The sequence below is a fragment of the Hipposideros armiger genome, unplaced genomic scaffold, assembly GCF_001890085.2.
Source record: "Hipposideros armiger isolate ML-2016 unplaced genomic scaffold, ASM189008v1 scaffold_16, whole genome shotgun sequence".
Lineage (NCBI taxonomy): Eukaryota > Metazoa > Chordata > Mammalia > Chiroptera > Hipposideridae > Hipposideros > Hipposideros armiger.
This window is the reverse complement of record NW_017731366.1, coordinates 7,646,534-7,665,655: the sequence shown is the minus strand read 5'-3', so window position 1 is coordinate 7,665,655 and position 19,122 is coordinate 7,646,534. Positions and strand designations below refer to the sequence as shown.

Genomic DNA, 19,122 nt, shown 5'->3' with positions numbered 1-19,122 from the left:
TGCTCTGCTGCTTGCTTGCTCATGCTTCCTAACAATTTTAGCCTTCAACTGATTTTTCTTTTTTCTTTTTCTCTTTTTACTGGTATTTGTTTTTTATACTCATTCACTAAACAGGGAATTCCTCAAGCTGTACTTCCCCCATTACCAAAGAGGCCTGCTCTTGAAAAAACCAACGGTGCCACCGCAGTCTTTAACACTGGTATTTTCCAATACCAACAGGCTCTAGCCAACATGCAGTTACAACAGCATACAGCGTTTCTCCCACCAGGTAAGGGATTTGAGTTTGTTAAGAAATGAATCTGACAATCCACATAGAGTCCTACTGGTAGAGCAGATAAACCAACCATGCCCCCAATTTTGTTGTTAGTCATAAATAAGGTGGAAGGTAAGGTGGTCAATAGTGGAAACTTATCTGAGGTATCTCATGTGGTTTTCCTTTAAAAAAAAATCAAGAATTTTAGCTTCATGGAACATGGATTAGAGAGCAGTGATGTTTTATATATTGATTCTTGTTTTTGTAATTTGGAATTGAAATATTGCTCTCTTCTTTTTCTTTTCTTTTCTCAACACTGTTATATGTCTGTCAAGCTACTTCATGACACTTTGGTGCTGTAAGACCCCTTTACCTTCACGGTTCCATAGAGTTAATTTCAGTGATATGAAAGGACACCTTCAGTTTTTACTTTGATTTTTCAGCCTTTTTGTTTTCAAGGCAGAGAATAAAAAACTGACTCTGTGTTCTAGAGCTCTTAAAAAGTGCTCTTTTCAATGCCAATCAGTACATTCATTAAAATCATTATTGCTTCTAAGCTAATATTGAAATAGCCCTAACTGCTCAGTGAAGTTAATATTTATTATTGAGTTTATACCTTTGTGGTTTCACTTGATTTCAACTTAGTCACATAAACATACTCTAGAACTATCCACAAGGGTGTAGAAGTTTTAAAACACAAACTAATCAGCCATTTGGTAACCTGGAAATTTATTTTAATTCACTTTTCATTTACTTCAGAAAATACATATTAAACTCCTTGTAATCTGAAATCCAATTAACCAGAGACCAATCCCATTTTCCTCTTTATCGCTTAACCTTTTCTAAAAAAAAAAAAAAAAAAAATACCATGGGTTCTGGTATTTATTTAATAAAATAATTTTATTAGTTTAATTAATACATTTTTGACTAGGTGTGTATGTCAAAGATCCTGACGCATTAGTATAGTGACAGTATTGACAGTGCATGAGGTTCATTAATACCACGAGGGAATGTGATCATTTATTTTTGAATAATGAAAAAAAGAATAAACTATATTCATATTAGTTTTTATTGCTAAGCACACCTTTTTATACAGTGCATCTTTAAAAACTGTCATTCATGTGTAGACTATGTAGTAGCATTCAATGAGCTAGAATATTCCAGTAATTTAAATAGCCCATGTAGGCACATAGGCTATTTGTATTTATGAAATAGTATCAATCAAATTGCAGTTTGTCCATTTTCAAATTAAAATTAAATCATTTTGATTTAATCTGTTTTTTTGCATTCTGAGTTAAAAATCACATGCATTTCTCTTATGTTTTATAATATTAAAACTTCTTTCTCAACATTTGTAGTTTTCCAGAGATTTCCAACATGTATGGTTTCTAGAAACTAATCTTTTTGCTCTTGTATAAATTTCCTTGCCCCTAAATTTACACTGTGTCCAACAAATAATCCATCAATTTTTCCATAGTCAGGTCACTAGACAAAGTTTCAAGGAATTACAGGTAATTACCATAATCTCTTTGATGAAATTAAAATTTTTTTGTCAGTTTAGTTCATGGAATAAAACATTACCATTAGAAATGTCAGTGTCCCTATTTAAAATCTAAAAATAAAAACAAATCTAACTTCTTCCATATATTTAAAGAAACCTAAAATAATATCAAAAGGGTTTTCCATAGTTTTTCCAACAATATTCAAATAACTAAAGACTTTTCTAAATAAGCATAACCATTAATTGTATAGTACGCATGATCCTTATTTATGACAGCAGTCTTTCTCTAGAATAGCTTTTCGTCTGTGGATAGAACAGAACAAAAAGGATCAAGTTAGAGAAAAACAATAAACACATTCATAAATCAGAATCACACTTATCCCTTAGTTCTACAAACTAAGCATTGTTAATTTAAATAGACTCTGCCATAATATATTGAAATATGCTGAAAATTTTAAGATATATTTGCATTTTTATGATGATTATATATCAGAGATAGTCTGTTCTTGATATTTGTAATCACTCTGATAAGAAATTATTCTAATAGTGATATAAAATAACATTTATTTGTAACCCAGTTTTAAAGGGCTTACGTTGCTGGTTAACCCTTTTAACCACATAATCAGAAATAGGTGTACCGCCTCCATCATTTTTTAAAAAGTATTTTTGTTTACAATATGTGCATGAGTGCACAAAAATTGACCCTATAACATGAAAAGGTTAAAATGGCTAGCCCGTCCCTACTTCTGCCATGCCCCTTCATCACACAGCCAGAAAGGAAAGAAATCCAGTGCAGAGAATGTAAACTCAAGTGCCTCAGGGACCAGGCAGGAAACAAACAAACAAGTGAAGCAAGAAATAAATTGGGAGCTGTGGGGTGTGGGAGGCACTGGGGAGCTCAGGCCAAATCTAAAGAGGACCGTCAGTGTTCAGTCTCAGCCTTTTGTAGCCCCAGAGAAATACCTGCCTGGCAAGTTGTCCTTGGTGTGCACTGCACCCCCTTTGTGGCTCCATTTACTTCATAGTCTGTGTGAACCTAGGGTGATTGTGCAATCACTGATGTCCAGTGTTGCCACATCGTATGATTTGTTTCCAGAGATTCTGGACATTTGGATGTTTGTATCTGAAATCTCTCGATTTTTAAATTTTATCAACTAATTCAATTTTTAAAAATACACTTTGAGGAATACAGGCAATCCATCCTACCACAAATTCATATGAAATCTTATATCATCACTGGGATAAAAAGAAGTTCATTTTCCAAAGTTTAAGTTATTCTGGAGACATACAGCAGAATTACATGATCAGAGCATCCCATCTGACCACCATATAATAATTTGGAAGGTATATTCTGAAATCTTCATTGGAACTGAGAAGAAGTGGAAGTCATTTATTTTTTGCAGCTTAGAATTTTACAGCCCTATAGTCTGCTGCTTCAATAATAACTTCAGAGATATGTAGGATTGTTACATTGAAGTTACAGTGAAGCATGGCTGGCCAAATCCTTAGAGCAGGTGACTACGTATACAGACTAGGTTGCTGGCAAAATATCAGGGTTCAGTGGCAAGCCAGCCAGCTAGTCTAAGAAAATCTATGTACCATAGCTTTTAAGAACAAAATTGGAGTTATGTGACGTCTACCCATCTATCCATCATCCATTCACGCATTCGTCCATCCTTTTATCCATCCATCCATCCTTCCAACCATCTATCTAAGCTTCACCCTCTCCCTCCCTCCTTCCTCTCTCCATCCCTCCATTCTTTCCTGTTTTTCATCCACCTACCCACAGACCTATCTGCCGTCCGTCTATCCATCCATCCCTTCATCCGTCCATCTTTCCATTCATTCAGTCAACAAACATTTATTGTATGCTACATGATATACTAGCGTTTATACTAGAGATTGCAACCTTAAGATGCAAGGGCTAAATCTAGAATCCAGAAATATTTGTCTAAGAAGGTACAAATAAAAACAAAATGTAAATCTTTTAGAAAGTGTGCATACTCTTTAGTTCCAAGTCCCAGAACTTCATATTGCCTGGGCCAAGTTTTACATATTTTGTTTAAAAGAGCCACCTTTTATTAGTGTTTGCTCTGTGCCATGCTGCACTGGGTGCTTTATATACAAATCTCATTTTTTCTCACAACAACTCTAAAAGTTTGGCATTAGTATTCCCATTTTACCAATAGCAATTTTGGGCCAAGAGAGGTCTGGTGATTTGCCCCAAGTTGCACAGCTTATAAGGTTTAGATAGAATATGAACTCAGGTCAGGTGGACAAGAGTCAGTCTCTTAATATCTGTGAGCTCTTTACATGATGACTTAAGAAAGAATTTGGGAGAATGGGACCGATGCACTAGCCCTTACTGATCACCTAACTCCATGACTGGTGCACACACCCTATATCTCAGTTAAAGATAAATACAAGTGTTAGGTTATGTTCACATTGAAGTTTTTTTTTTTAATTTTAGATACATACTACTTTTTTTACTTTTACCCTTCAAAGCCAAATTGATTATTTGTATAGATTATGCATAATCTATATGTTGTAAGTACAAATTTCACCCCCAAAAGTAGGGTGTATAAGAAATTTCACTTTTACTTGTATCAGTTTATATTCCCGATTTATAGTAAGTCCCACTCTAAACTCTAATCTCACTGCATTGGACAGAAATATTAAGTGTTACTGGGATTCCAGGACCCCATCCTTACATTTCTTCCTCCTCAAGGAGAGGCCCTGTGCAGTCCAGTCATCTCAGGTAACCCATTCTCCAGTCTTCAGTCACCACTGGTCACCTCTAATGTACTCACTGTCCATGCTTACAAGGTTTCTTGAAGGCCGGTGCTCCAGGGTGTATACGCCTGCCTTGGGTCCGAGCATCCTTGCCTAAGCCGCCCAGCCTGACATGGAGCCCATTCTCTTGAAAGCTTGCCACCTGCAGGGCTGTTGTGAAAGAACAGGCTACCTGCCTAACTACTTGTGGACCCTGCAGTCTGCCTTCCTCCTCAGTCTTGAATTTTTTTTTTTTTTAAGATTTAATAGGCCTTCTCAGATTCTTTATTTTATTTTATTTTTTGATTAATTTCAGGTGTGCAAAACCATGTACTAGTTAGACATTTACGCTTCCCACAAAGTGATAACCCCTCTCCACCAATCTACTACCCCTCTGACACCGTACATAGCTGTGACAATTCCATTGACTCTATTCCCTATGCTGTACTGTCACAAGATGTGGAGTTCAGTCTTGAATTTTTCTCTCTGCTCTCCCTCACCATTTTTGCCTACCTGCCAGCCTCAGAAGCACACCTCTGTTCCCTCCTCCAAGCACATTGCCTTCAATCAGCGTAGGCTTATGATTTAAAAAGATCTAGAAATAAGTTTGCATCAAGTAACTTCAGCTTTGGCTTGTGCACGGCAACTCTCCCAGTTAAAAGGAAACAAAAGACGGGGAACTTCCTTAGAGGGGTAAGGGAGAGGGGAATATTCAAGGGCTTAGGGTTGTTTTTACAGAAAGAAAATAAAGATTTTCAGCTTTTCACTTTTATTATAAGTGATGAAATTAATGCAAGCGGTTTACTTGAAACTTAGCATAGTGATTATAAATCCAGCTTGGAAGTTTAAATCCAGCTCTACCACAAATTATAATCTGTCTATACATTTGTATTTTTCTATCTGTGAAATGGAGATAATAATGGATTTTATAGGGTTATGTTTGAATGAGTTTTAAACATAATATGATAGCACATTCTCTCAACTCACTTTTACAGGCAAGTCTAAAGAGTTTAGAATAATGCCTGAAACATAGTAAGCACTAAGTTTTATTTGTTATTTCTTGAATTTAATAATGCAATAAAATAGAATTCAATAGATTGAATAGAAGCAGGAATAAATTATATGAAGCTGTGGCTCTTTAAATACCAATTTTGAGAATAATTCAATTGATTGCTAACTTTTAGTCCTAAATAATATAAATTAGTTTTAGAAGACCTTAAGTCAGCTTTATACTTGTGATCATAATACATCTAAATTTGAAACTCCAACCAAATGTCCATTATAATTCTTTTCCTCTTCTCCTTGAAGTAATTTTAACTATGCCTATATCTCATTTGTAAATTTTCTTCCTACACCTTCATACAGAGCGATTAAAAAATTTAATTTAAAAAGTCATGTAATTAAAGTAATGCATTTCTCAGAAACACACCATTCTGCTATGCAAATATCTTCATAGGGAAAATTTAACATTGACAAATACATTCACTTAAATTGGCTGAAAATTGAGGGAAAAAATTTAATTGGCTACTCGTGCATCATGATTAATAAATCAGCCCTTTTGATGTAAAGATGGACATTGTGTTCATTTCCTAAGTGATTTTTGTTTTCGGTAAGTGGGTCCTACAGCATTATGTCTTCATATGTGTGAGTTATTGCACCCTGGCTAGTATTTTCATTGCTGCCTTATGTTTATTTGCTGCAAATCCCTCTCAAAACTGTGTGCATTGGTTATCATGGTAATGAGGAAGATAACTCAAACTAAAATTTAAATTACAAAAGCTTTGGGGTTTTAGAGAGATAGGGTAAATTTAACTCATTTTCAGCATGTGCAGGCTTAATTATGCATGGGATGTAATAGAATAGGCAAATTGCAGCATAATAATAAATAATAAATTTAAAACCTATAACCTGTAGAATACTTAAACTAGCTTTAATATTCCTGAAATACCACGTTATTCCTTTTCATTTGTCTCTTCATCCTCTCTTTTCAAGTCCTCCCGCCTATCATTAGAGGGTAATGATTTCTCAGGTTCTAGACCCAGTATTACCGTATTAAAGTTTGCTTGCTCTACTGTCTCAGATTAATGTCTTTGTTATTTCTGGTGTGCTTCTGTTGTCTTTCACAAGTCTTTGAGTAGGTAGTGGTAGCAAAGGACAGAGATGTTCCAGTGTCTTAAATAATGCCTCCTGCTGTAATAGTGCCCCACCTCAGAGGACACTCCCACAGCTCTATTACCAAGTGTAATCACTGATCGTTGTGTCCACTGTCTCATTGTGATAACAGACTAATTGCAGCTGTTACAGGGATGCCAGTTAAGTAAGCTGTGGTTCTCAATGGCAGCTTTGTTTTGTAGGGCCATCTCTGACAAGACTCAATTGGCAGATATTTTTTAACAAATGTTCATCCCAGATGCTGCTAGTATTTAAATAGGAGATGCCAAGCTTTAGAGAGAAGTATAAAATCATTTGATATTTTAAAATCTGGGAGTCTAAAAGAAACTCAGAAAAATAACAGTGGTTTTGTATGTGGAAAAGTGCCCTGTACTTGGTAAAATAGATTTTTCAATGTTTATATGTCAAAGACAACAAGGACTTTATATGTAATATTAATTTAACACCGTGGTTGAACAATTGTGAACATCAGTGGTAACACCCCATATGCAATATATGTATCTTCATTATCTCCCATTCAGGGTTGTGTTTTCTTTTTTTGAAGTCTAATTACCAATTTTTTGTTTATGAAATTTTGGAGAATATTTGCTATTCCAAGAAGTCCTGAGGGTCTAAACCAACAATGAAAACTAGTCTGTTTTCCCAGATATCTATTGAGTAAACCAGTTCGAAACATAAGAAAGCATATCCCCTCTAAATGTTCTCCCTACATTTAAATTCCAAACTAGCGCAGTGCAGAAGTTGCACTTTCTCTTTATACATGATTTATTGCTTGGTATCCCTTCAAATAAAATTCCTATATGTATGATCACAACTTCTTCCATGTCTGTGTGATTGCTGCCACAGCAGGAAAAATAAAACCAAGGGAATGAAAATGAATGTGTTGGTTTCATTACATTTTTAAGCTAGTTTTGTGCATTGAATGATTTAGCATTTTAATAATAAATAATATTTCCAGTTATTTAACATGTGTTCAATATTAAGGAGACATTAAGACATTCCTATGTGAAAGTCAGAACGAGCAAAGCTGCCAGACGGCTAGTAACCAGATTAAAACAAAATTACAGTAGTATTTTAAAAGAATTAAGCAGGTTTAATTTTTTTCTCTCAAAATACTTTTATTTATAGGCAGCAATTAGGAGAAACAAAGTGTACCAGCACACAGTTACACTGGCTTTTATTCTTCACTTGAGACTAGTTCTAATTGATCACTGTGCTATTGTATGATTTGATTGTGCTGACAGTTACATGCCACTGTTCCCATAATAACAATTTTTCTTCTTTGTTCAAATGAATTTCCTAATTACACGTGTGATGGGATGTTTTAATTCTTTTCCCTTTTCAAATCCACCTTCCTGTTGCAATGCATGATGGGCAGGCTCAATATTGTGCATGACACCCGCTACAAGTGTTGGTAGGTGCCAGCTTTGTTTCTTGATTATCTTAAACCTATGGTCCACCTCACAGCCCCTCAAAATCCACTGCTAAGTTTAACTTATATCTATTGGGCAAGTCCATTTCCCTTTTACTAACACCTGTCAATTAAATGTCATTTTCTATTTAATTGACATGGACTCACATAAATGTTTTCTTTACACACAAGTTTCCTTAGTCACCTTTAGTGGATTTTGATTGGACTATGAGTTCTGGTATGTAAAAAAAAAAAAATCAAAATCTAATAAAAGTAATATATTGTATATTTTTATAATAGTAAATAAGAAAAATTACTTTCATTCAAACAGATAACTGTATATATAAAGTAAATACCTGTATGTTGACTTAGATTTTGAATGTCTAACTATGAACACTATATAAAATTCTTGTTTTTGACTTAGCAAATTAAGCCTGTTTGTGTCAATTTTCTTGATTTGATGGTAACAAGCTTTTTTTCCCCCCCTTTTTTTTCTCTTTCATCCCCCTGCCCCTTCTCTCCCTGGAATGTTGTCCTGCTTTGCGCTGTGATTGCATGTCACTCGCTGGTGATGATGTCCCGTCACATGGCTTACTGCTGTGATAAATACCATGCCCAATTACCCCTCCATGTTGCCATGGTTTCCATGTTGCCACACTCTTCTGTATGTTTGCTTATATGATTTTCCCTCCGAAAGTTCCCATGGTGCACGGTGCTACGCCAGCCACTGTGTCCGCAGCAACAACATCTGCCACAAGTGTTCCCTTCGCTGCAACAGCCACAGCCAACCAGGTTTGCTAATTTACAGCTTTGTTTCTTACAAACCAACTCTAATAGGGCGCAATCTGACAGCCCTTACGCACGTGGCTTTCTCACTGGGGTCAGTGGGAATCGTGTGTACGTGAGGGCTGTAGTGGGTGCTTTAATAGCATGGGGTTTCAAAGATACCTCTTGTTGGCCTACACATTCTCTCTTATGACGAGCCGCAGAATGCTTTTTTGCCATGTGTTAAGTGCTCCCAAGTTGTCGCAGCTCCATTTCTAAAGCTACTAAAATGATATTTACACAAGCAATTCTCATTTGGCCTCAACCAACCATGCAGGTATTTCAACCAATCAAAAATACAGCTAATTAAAAAAAATAATTATCTATTTTTTTTCAGTTACAATTGACATTCAAAAAATGTGGCCAGTTTTAAGCTTTTTATTATAAATATTTTGTATATACAATTTCTCAATTCTTTCCTAAATTCTTAATAGAAAGCAAAATATTTAAATCTGTGACATATGCCACAAATGACTACTCTTGTAAATAGAGTTTGTTGTGAATGTATTATAGTTTTATTTGTTTGATAACCAGCTTGCATATTCAAAATAAATTAAATTTGTGTCCAAGTTTTGATTCTTGGTGCTTTAAGTAGAAAAAAAAACAAAAACAAAACCTAAGTGCTTTTATTTCTATAACTACTCAGCATAAATGTTGTGGAGTTAGGAAGGAAGAAAAAAGACATCAAATATGGTAAATTGAGTCATTCTGTGTTCCATACAAGTTTAGAGAGTAACAATTACACAGGTTACTTTTAAGTAAAGGGGAACTGTTTCAGAAACTTAAATTTTATGATGTATAAGAATGACTAAAAGAAAATGATTATTAAAATATTTAAAATTTTAAAATTGACATTCATTCAACAAGCATTTTCCAATGCTATTTAAAATTATGTTCTAAAAACACTGGTTGAATCAAAGTCAAATTTATATAAAGTAGGTTTTGGCTTGAATATACAGATATGTTTGTTATAAAAGCAGAGTTCAATAGGGTTAAGAGCATATGAAAAAAATGTAGAGCCAAATCAAATTTCAGATAACCCAGAGACTGAGGTTAAATATACCCAGTGAGTGTCAAAAGAACCAGTATCAGACGGGAATCAACATGCTGCCCCTTGGGAAGAGAAGGCCAATCGAGTGCCATCTGAATTTGTAGTCATGCTATGAGTAGTGGCCACCCTGGTCTCTAGAATACATTCTGTACTGTTGAAGAACAGTAAGCTATTAGTACAGCTATTAAAAATGTTCAAAAATAAATAAATTAATTTTTAAAAATGTTCAAAAGTAGTGTGCCAAGTGGATGTATCCTAAAGTTTCAGACTGGCTTTAAACATTTCTTGGCAAAGATCCTTAGTTTTTCTGAAGCTTGTCAAAATATCCCCGGATTTATGCTAACACATCAGACTCATTTACAAGAATGCTAGATTGTGCATATGTGGCATGTTCATAACCTATGGCAGAAATTTTTTAATGGATTCGATGTGATCCATTTATGGTGTAGATCAATGATGCTGAACTCGCTCGTGTGTACCATGTATGACTATGGAATTGCTGGTGTAAGCAGAACTATAGCAAAGCAAATTTCAACATGCCCTTGGCCACCTGGATTGTAGGGGACACTTTACTTTTTGCATTGTGCTGTGACCATTTCATGCATAATCTTGGGTCTTCATACTGTTTTACAACCAAAAGAAAGACAAGGGAATGGATATATATATACACACATATATTATATCTACATATACATACAGATGTATATGCCTACAGTACATTAGCGATGCTGGAAATAGCTGATGCCACAAAATGCAGCCTGCATGCATGCAGAAGTTTATAGCTGGCCCTTCATCTGCATCGAGTGGTGTTGAAGGTCCTTGGTATGTTTCGACAGCCCCATCCTTGATGCTTCTACACTGTTGGGTGCAACATCCTGTCCTGCAGCAGCAGGAAAAATGGTATGAGAAGCTTCATTATGCTTGGAGCACATTTTCGTGCCATTTGCCAATGCTGTAAAATTGTGTAAAGGTGTTAGCTGAGAAATGGAAATAAAATAGAGACATATTAATTTACATTCCAGACTGTGGATTGTAATATGTTGAATTAGTCTAGAGCATCTAAATTGAAACAACAAAAAATGCCTTCATGTATGTGATTTCACTATTCTTGCATCAACCTTGCTGAAATGGGGTTATTGCCATTTAAAGGATGAAGAAATTTAAGCATGGAGTAATTAAGTGCTTTGCTCAAGGTTACACAGCCAGGACATAGATGACTAGTTTTAGAACCCGTGCTTTCAGTCCTCTGATAGTCTTAATCTGTTGTGCTGCCTCCCCCAGGTTAGTAGCTATAATTCTGGATTGGAGGAAAATCAGGCCACAAATTGACTTTGGGGACTATTGAAATAGTCACCTCTATATTGGTTTCTTACTGTATTTTCTCTCATGTTTTTAAATTCTCTTGCTCATTTAAAATACAATGAAATGTGCAATCAGGATTCAGAAATATATTGTGACGTAAACTTATGCCCTTATCCAGTTCTTTTGAAATACTCTTCTGTACTTCCACACCTGGTATTTTAAATTGGAAAAAAAAAAGTTAGACACCGTAACCTGAACAAAAATGTTTGAAGTTGGTTGCACAAAACTAGGCAAGACATTTCCTATTTGGATTTCCGGATTACTGAATAACTGAAACCACAGGTGTGTGTGTGTGTGTGTGTGTGTGTGTGTGCACGCGCGCGCGCGCGCGTGTGTGTAGGCCAACAAAAAGGGCTTCTTTCAATTATTGCTCTGCATGAAATTTTGATAGCTTTACTTCTCTTACTTCCTAAAAACCAATAACATTTATAGTAGTATTTAACACAAAGATTAAAAAAATGAGTTGCTACTTTGGCATTAAGTTTACATTAACTTACCATTATGTTGACCAGAAATGGACTATCACCTCACAGCTGAATTTCACTTTCCTTAAAAAATTTAATATTAAAATGTTTTCATCTCTTGATTGTTGGCTTTCTCGCATGGATCATTCATTAAATAATTTTTTATTTGCTAGATACCCATAATATCTGCCGAACATCTGACTAGCCACAAGTATGTTACCCAGATGTAGAATTTTCATCACTAAACAGTAAGTGTATTACGTAATATATAGTATATATTCATGGCGGTTTTTTAAGATATAATTGTGTAATGCACTTAAGAAAATTTTTGCAGCTTTCTGAGAAAATACTTATATAGAGCTCATATTTTTTATCTTAGATGGGTTATGAGGGATTCTATCATACAATTTTGTAATAAATATGTTAATAGCATTTAAATATACACAATACTTAGGGAAAATAAATTTTGTTTTTATTTCATATTAGAAATAAACACAAGCATAAAAGAAAAATATGACTTAAAAGTAAATAGGAGTAGATGAGGGACTAACAAACTGTTTCTTAAAAGACCAGATAGTAAATATTGTTGGCTATGGGGACCATATGATTTCTGTTGCCACCTTTTTCTGTTACAGCTACTCAACTCTGCCAATGTAGCATGAAAGCAGCCAGAAACAATATGTAAATGAAAGGGTGTGGCTGTGTTCCAATAAAACTTTATTTGTAAAAAATAGGCAGCAGGCCAGATTTGGTTCACAGGTAGTAGTTTCCTAATTCCTTTTGTAGATCATTGTTTATTTTTTTTTTTAGTATTTTTTCAAAACCCTAAATGAGAATATGTACCCACTTCACCCCATGCTTTACCACCCACAGGGTCATTATAATGCAGATTCTGAGTTTAAATAAATATATACATACACTCACAAGCAAAGGGTGCCAAAAAAATGGACACACATTTTGAGAAAAGAAAAAACTGTATTAAAATTGTAACCCTCAATATATACCAATAACAAAAGATGAATACAAGTCGTGTACATTTTGGGGGGACCCCCGGTATATGCACACACACACACATCTACATATCCAAATGAACTTTAGGTTCTTTGAAAGTGTCATCTCGGATGATCATATAATTCTGAAAATGTTTTGAAGATCTTGTGGTTTATCTTCAGACACACTGACTTACATACTTGCAAAGGTGGCCATTTTTTCATCCTTAGAGCGTATGTTTTACTTGATGTGCATGCATCCACATTGTCATATGTGCTGAAAAATACAGTAGGTAATTGTTTTTATATTTTAAAAGAGCCACAGCATTTAAAACTGAACCTGGTAAACAAGATGGGTGATCATTGTTTGTTGCTTCCTTTCACTCATTTATCTCTTCATTAACACATTTACAAATGACGTTTTGGTGCTACTGTGTGTTAGTTACCATGTCAGTGTGGTAAAGGTGAACAGACAATGAGATAAAAATGTAAATTTCAGCACACTACATTAAAATAAGAGAGGTTTGAACAAATTTCTCTTGGAGCAAAGATGAAGGAGCAACTGTCCCAACAGAGTCAGAAAATCAGTGAATTTGGACAATGAAGGTTGTTACAGAGAGAAAGAGGAGCACGGGCCTTATAGAAGAAGGGACAGTGTGTCAAGTCAGGAGATGGTGGCAGAGAACCAGTTCAGAGGGATAGTACTCCATTACGAGGGCTGGACATAGGTCGAGCCCGTGCAGAAGAGGACAGACAAAATTTATAGCCGCCTAAGAAAGAAATGATCGACTCTGTCTGAGAAGTACTACCAAAAACATACTGCCATTGTGAATTAAATGACTGAAAATAATTTCTGTCTATTTCATAAGCTTTCTCTATGTAGTTCTGAAAATAACATTCATTATTCTGAACAATAGCTACATTTTTTAACAAGCACATTACTTTGTAGTATGAAGGTTTGGAGGAAGAGCTCTTTTGACATTAAAAAAAAATCTGTTTCAAGCTTTTATAGTCAATCGAATATGTTTGGTGTCTATATATACATATATATATATATATATATGTATATATATATATATATATATATATTATAAATTCTGTTCTATTTCTTAGCAATAATCCAGTTTGAAAAAAATGATGCCAAATGGCCATAAGTCCAGCAATTAGCAAACCAGTGGATTTGTCCATATTGAAACTTAGGCATTTAATGTTCTGTTTTTATAAGAAACGATCGGTCATTTTCATAAGGAGTTGCAATATTTAAACTGGTTTGTGAGTGCAGCAAAATGGTGGTCTCTTTCATGATACGGTGGTGTTCTAAAGTATACTTTTCATATGTAAAGTTGCTCTCAGGAGAACAAATGTCATATAAAAACTGGTACTAACAAGTACAATATAGCATCACTCAATCTTAAATTCATCAGGAGCATAAGGAATGATGGTTATGTTTCTTAGCTTTAGGAAAAAAAATCACCCCAAAATTTAAATTATCCAAAATGGTCACTTTTTCTTTTCAAACACATGCTGTGCTAATCAAGCACCCAAATACAGTAATGCTCCTCAATGTATGATGGGGTTACTTCCTCATAAACCCATTATAAGTTGAAAATACCATTAAGTTAAAAATGCACTTAGTACACCTAACCTACCGGACATCATAGCTCAGCCAACTGGTTTCTACTGAGTGATTACTGTTTTCGCACCATCGTAAAGTCAAAAATATCTTAATTCCAACCATTGTAAAGTCAGGGACCAACCGTCTGTATAATGAGTTGTATTTAGTAGGACTTGTTGCATGGATTTTAATTTTGTAGGCCAGATCATTCCTCTTGAAACCTATGAAACTTGAGAGGAGAAGTAAAGTGAGTTTAAATTCTGCCCCACAATGATAATGCTAAAAAAAGAGCTACGTATATTATGTCCCTTGTTTCTGCAAATTTGTTTTACACTTTGAGCTTAGTGTTGGGCGATATTTGAGCAGAGCCTACAGTTTCATTAAGCTCTGCGTGTCATTGTGTTCTCATAGAGATGATAAACAGATTTCGATCCATTTGTACTTGTAAAGTGTTTTTTCTTGTTATATGAAGGTATAATGTCATACATTTCACATTTGAAATCAAGAAATACGATTTTCATGTTAAATGGATATTGGAAACTGCTTTTAGATATTGTCTGTTTTAACAACAATTATCTCTTTTTCCCTTATAGATCATACTAAAGAGGAAAGGACAGTGTGCTTGGTTAGAGTAAAGGACGAGGTCATTAGCCATATTGTATATACCGTCAAGCAACACACACAAAAACCCCTCAGCCACAAGACATCCACACATTGCATGTTAATCAGAAGAAAAGACAACATGGAAATCCACTGCACACTGTTGCCTATACACTTTGTACATTTAATTGATACTCGTGCTGAGGTGATATTCCTGTCTCAAAGAACAACATCGTCTTTCTTTTCTAGCACAGAGTTATGCATTAAAATATGCATACCTAATTAGTTTCCTATATATTCATGCCATCTTGAAAAGACAGACTATGGTGTAACCATGATTCTATTATGTATTGGTACGTCTGTAGACCAAGATATAATTTTTTAAAAATAAGTTTATTTCTTTCAAGGTTTACAAATAACAAAGGTGCACCTTGTATTTAAAATTGCCATTATAGATGAGAGTGTGCATGCACAGTCATTTTTGTTTAAGAGTAATATTTTTAATGTAATAGATTGTAAGATGTGGTGAGGGAGGGATCTGACAGAGATGAATGTGCCAAGCAAAACCACAACTGTGTATCTTTTAAAGCACATCATGGCTTTAAGTACCATGTTGTTAAGGATTCTCATGAAGTGCCATAGACTGTACATCAAATTAGAGTATTATTTCTTCAGTGTTATTGTTTTCAGAGCCACATTTTTTGTTGCTTATTTGCTAGTACTAATCAGTCAAAGGGCACCATTCTTTTTGTTTGTTTTTTTTTTGAAACCAAAGCTGTCTCAGAAATGGCCAATTTAACTTTACAGTAACAATAGACAGCACAACACAAATTCTCTCAATACAGATAAACTCACACATACTGGAGATATATGTAATAGATATATATATATATAAAAATTATTTTAATGCATTGTAGTGTAATATTTATGCATACTATACTGTATAACATGGTATTCAAAAGGGATATGCCATTTCTGAGACACGATAACAAAAAAATGTTTGAGGAAATTATTTTGCTTCTATTTATAGCTCTGTCAAAAGTCAAAAGACTATAAATGCTTTGCAAAAATGGTTTCACGTTTGCTTAAATGCTTCATCACAGTCACATTTAAAATAGTGACTCTAAACAAAGAAGAAAGCAGCACTGTCATCAGATGCATGATAAACCAAAATATGAAAATGGGAAATGTTTAATTAACCTAGCAATTGGGTGGGTTAAGTACATGGGTGAATTTTATATGTGATTTGTTTTATTTTGTTCAGATTAACTGCTTATAGCCTTAGAAAGCCTTTTACAAAATTAAAAAAAATAGATGTGCATTCAGTTTTTAAGAATGGATTCATCCAAAGGAATTCCTTTTTTGTGGTTTGGATTTTGCAGCTAGTAAAGGATATTTTTGCTCTGTTCAGCAGTTCTAAAAATTGCTGAAGTAGGGGCCAGGTCACTGGTAGTTAGAGTATGGAATGGGAGAAGTGAAAGTTCTGTTATAGAACTTTCCATACTTCCAAGTTTACTGCAAGTTTTTATGCTTGAGAGAGATGCTTTCTAATATAAGAATGATGTGTTGATTTTACTGATTGTACTGTACATCTATTAAAGCCTTAGATTATTACATTACGGGTTGGAACCCATACCAATGTAATTTCAATCGTGTTAAGAGAGTAATGGTGACTTCACATGTTATTGTAGTTAGTTACATTATAGAATATTACTTATTTTTCTTGTTAAAAATGTAGTTTTTCATTTCCTACATTTATTAAATTTCATTTTCTATTAACAATTGAATACCATTTCAGTTTATAGACTATTGTTTTATTAGATTTTACCGATGAATTTTTCAAAATACAAAAAAAAATTAAAGTAGTTCCTTCATAACATACTCAGTTTTGAATTACATGTAGTGTCATATGAATATTCGTATTATTGTTAACTAAATGATTTATATTTTACTGATTTAATATTAAAGTGTAAGAGTGTCAGTCATTGTTAGTTCTTGTCTAGTTTTCATTAAAAGAACAAAGATCTTTTATATGGATATCTTATAAATATATAATCATTGCTAAGTAAGAAGTTAAGTTGTTGCTATCGCAACAATCCTGGCAGACAATTGAGTAATATTTTGATGATTTATTTTGTTTGTAATTAGTTATTATAAGAAGATCTAGATCCTAGATATTAGAATAAAATTTATTTTCTACTGTATCCATTTCAAATGTTAAAGTATTGTTTAATATTTTTGAAATCCCTGAATATCAGGCCTTGTTATAAATAAGCTGCATAATCAATAAATAGAACAAGGGACTTTTTGTTGATAATCCAAATACTCAAAGTTTACGTAATGAGAATTATAGCGTGTGTGCAAACTCTTGAGGGTTGATTATGCTGCAATTTAGCATGTTGGGACGTCTAGAGAGAAGGTTGACTTTTTGCACTTCTGTATATAGTCAAAAGAGAGAAACCTGTATAATAGTAAGATCTTATTTTGAATAAAAACGTCTATAATTACAAGGAGTTTTGTTAAGGCTAATAAAATGACAGACTGAGCAAAATTGCTTGCAAAAGTGGCACAGAGTTAGCACTCCATACCCCTTCAAACATGTTGCTTTGCTTTTTGTGGACAGCTTGTAGTTTGCCAGGATTTTTTCAGCTGGAAAGATATGCCACCCTTCCGAGATCTCATGACTGACAAAAACTCCATTGGGCCAAATCTGCCTGAAGATCATTACCAAAAATAGCAGGCACTTCAACCATTAAGGTGAAATCATGGATCAAATATTCCTTACATTTTTCAAAACTACTGCATGTTTAAAACTTCAACAGAAAAAAAAAAGGAGAGAAAGAACTATACTAAGGACATATATTATTCAAATCAGTTTCTGCCAATTTCAGTGGTTTATTGTTCACACACACACACACACAAAAACAAATCTTCAAAACAAGTATTGACTTTCACAAAATTTAAACCATAAACAGGCAAACCAAACAGCACACCGTAGCTATAGTTGTTATGTGATTGTTTTTTTATTGCTGTAGGAGCCTGTTCTTTCAGCAGGTGAAAAAATAAAACACAGTTCAAAATTTTCACGGTTTTAATTTTCAACTCAGAAGCACTCAAAAAAGCAAATGTGATAATGGGCACTTGTTTAATGTAATCGTGTAGCCAGCCTTCACTCCAGCTGGTTATAAAGTTGCACTTATCAGCAACCCTACTGCTTTCATCTGCTGAAAGGACAGATGTGCTTGGTTTTACTATTATGTAATCACAACTTACTTTCTGCTTGTAGTTGCCTAAAATTATGTATTTTGTCTTGGGCTGCAATTTGTTTTATGCTTATTTTATTATTACTGCAGTAGTTGACTTTGCTGTATGGAAAAATAAAGTGAAATTGCCCTAATAAAACTTCTCTTTCTTAAGTATATTTGTGTATCTGAGATTGAAGAGTAAGTTATTTTTGCGCCTTTCCATTATTCATGCATGCCTGGCGTTACACACATATTGATACAAAAATTCATCGTCCGGTTTTACCTGATGGCAAGTAAGGCATTCACCATTTTCCTCACTATCCTTTGATACCAAAAATGAGAATGTGAGTCCTGAGGTATTGTCGCAATCCTACGCCCATTGTTTTCTGAAAAATCTTGCCCTCCCCTCCCCTGACATTTTAAGTACTATTTGTTATGATTTTAGGTGTAGGGGGAAAACAATAAGGAAAAAAAAAAAGACATTCTCTTATGAATTCTAGATCACTGTCTTTCTATTCAAGAACTTGCATTTGCCTGACTGCCTTAGGAGACTCACACTGGAAATCAGGCAATCTAAGAGAATATTTCCATAAAGAAATAATGGAGACTCGATTCAGAGGGATAAAAGAGTTTACATACAACATGCACAGCTGAGCCAGGCTGTGATATAACTCCTGAGGGTGTGTGAGTGTGTGTGTGAGTGAATTTTTAATGGTGAATTAAATACACAGTTGAAGTGAGGCCTGCTTTCCCCGATGGCTTTGCGTTTTGCAGTTTCCATAGATAGCCAGGGAAGGCCAAAATTCCGTTGTGAAGAAGTTTGCTCATCTAATCACTTAGTGCTGGTACTTTATGTGACTGT

The 19,122-nt window shown here is 34.4% G+C and overlaps 1 protein-coding gene across 20 annotated transcripts in view; it reads left to right on the top strand.

Moving 5' to 3' along the window:
- MBNL1 (muscleblind like splicing regulator 1) overlaps nt 1-18,436 on the top strand; it is a 190,179-nt gene extending 171,743 nt beyond the window's left edge. For 11 of the 20 annotated variants that reach the window (XM_019627420.1, XM_019627555.1, XM_019627412.1 and 8 more), the window contains 5 exons: nt 115-268; nt 8,077-8,112; nt 8,807-8,901; nt 11,985-12,059; nt 15,009-18,436. In XM_019627420.1, the coding sequence (XP_019482965.1) occupies nt 115-268; nt 8,077-8,112; nt 8,807-8,901; nt 11,985-12,041 (342 nt within the window). In that variant the 3' untranslated portion in view covers nt 12,042-12,059; nt 15,009-18,436. Of the gene's footprint in view, nt 1-114; nt 269-588; nt 4,837-8,076; nt 8,113-8,806; nt 8,902-10,821; nt 10,886-11,984; nt 12,060-15,008 lie in introns of those variants that run through there. The other 9 variants (XM_019627515.1, XM_019627482.1, XM_019627457.1 and 6 more) reach the window with 5 other exon arrangements.
- Nucleotides 18,437-19,122: the final 686 nt, after the last annotated feature.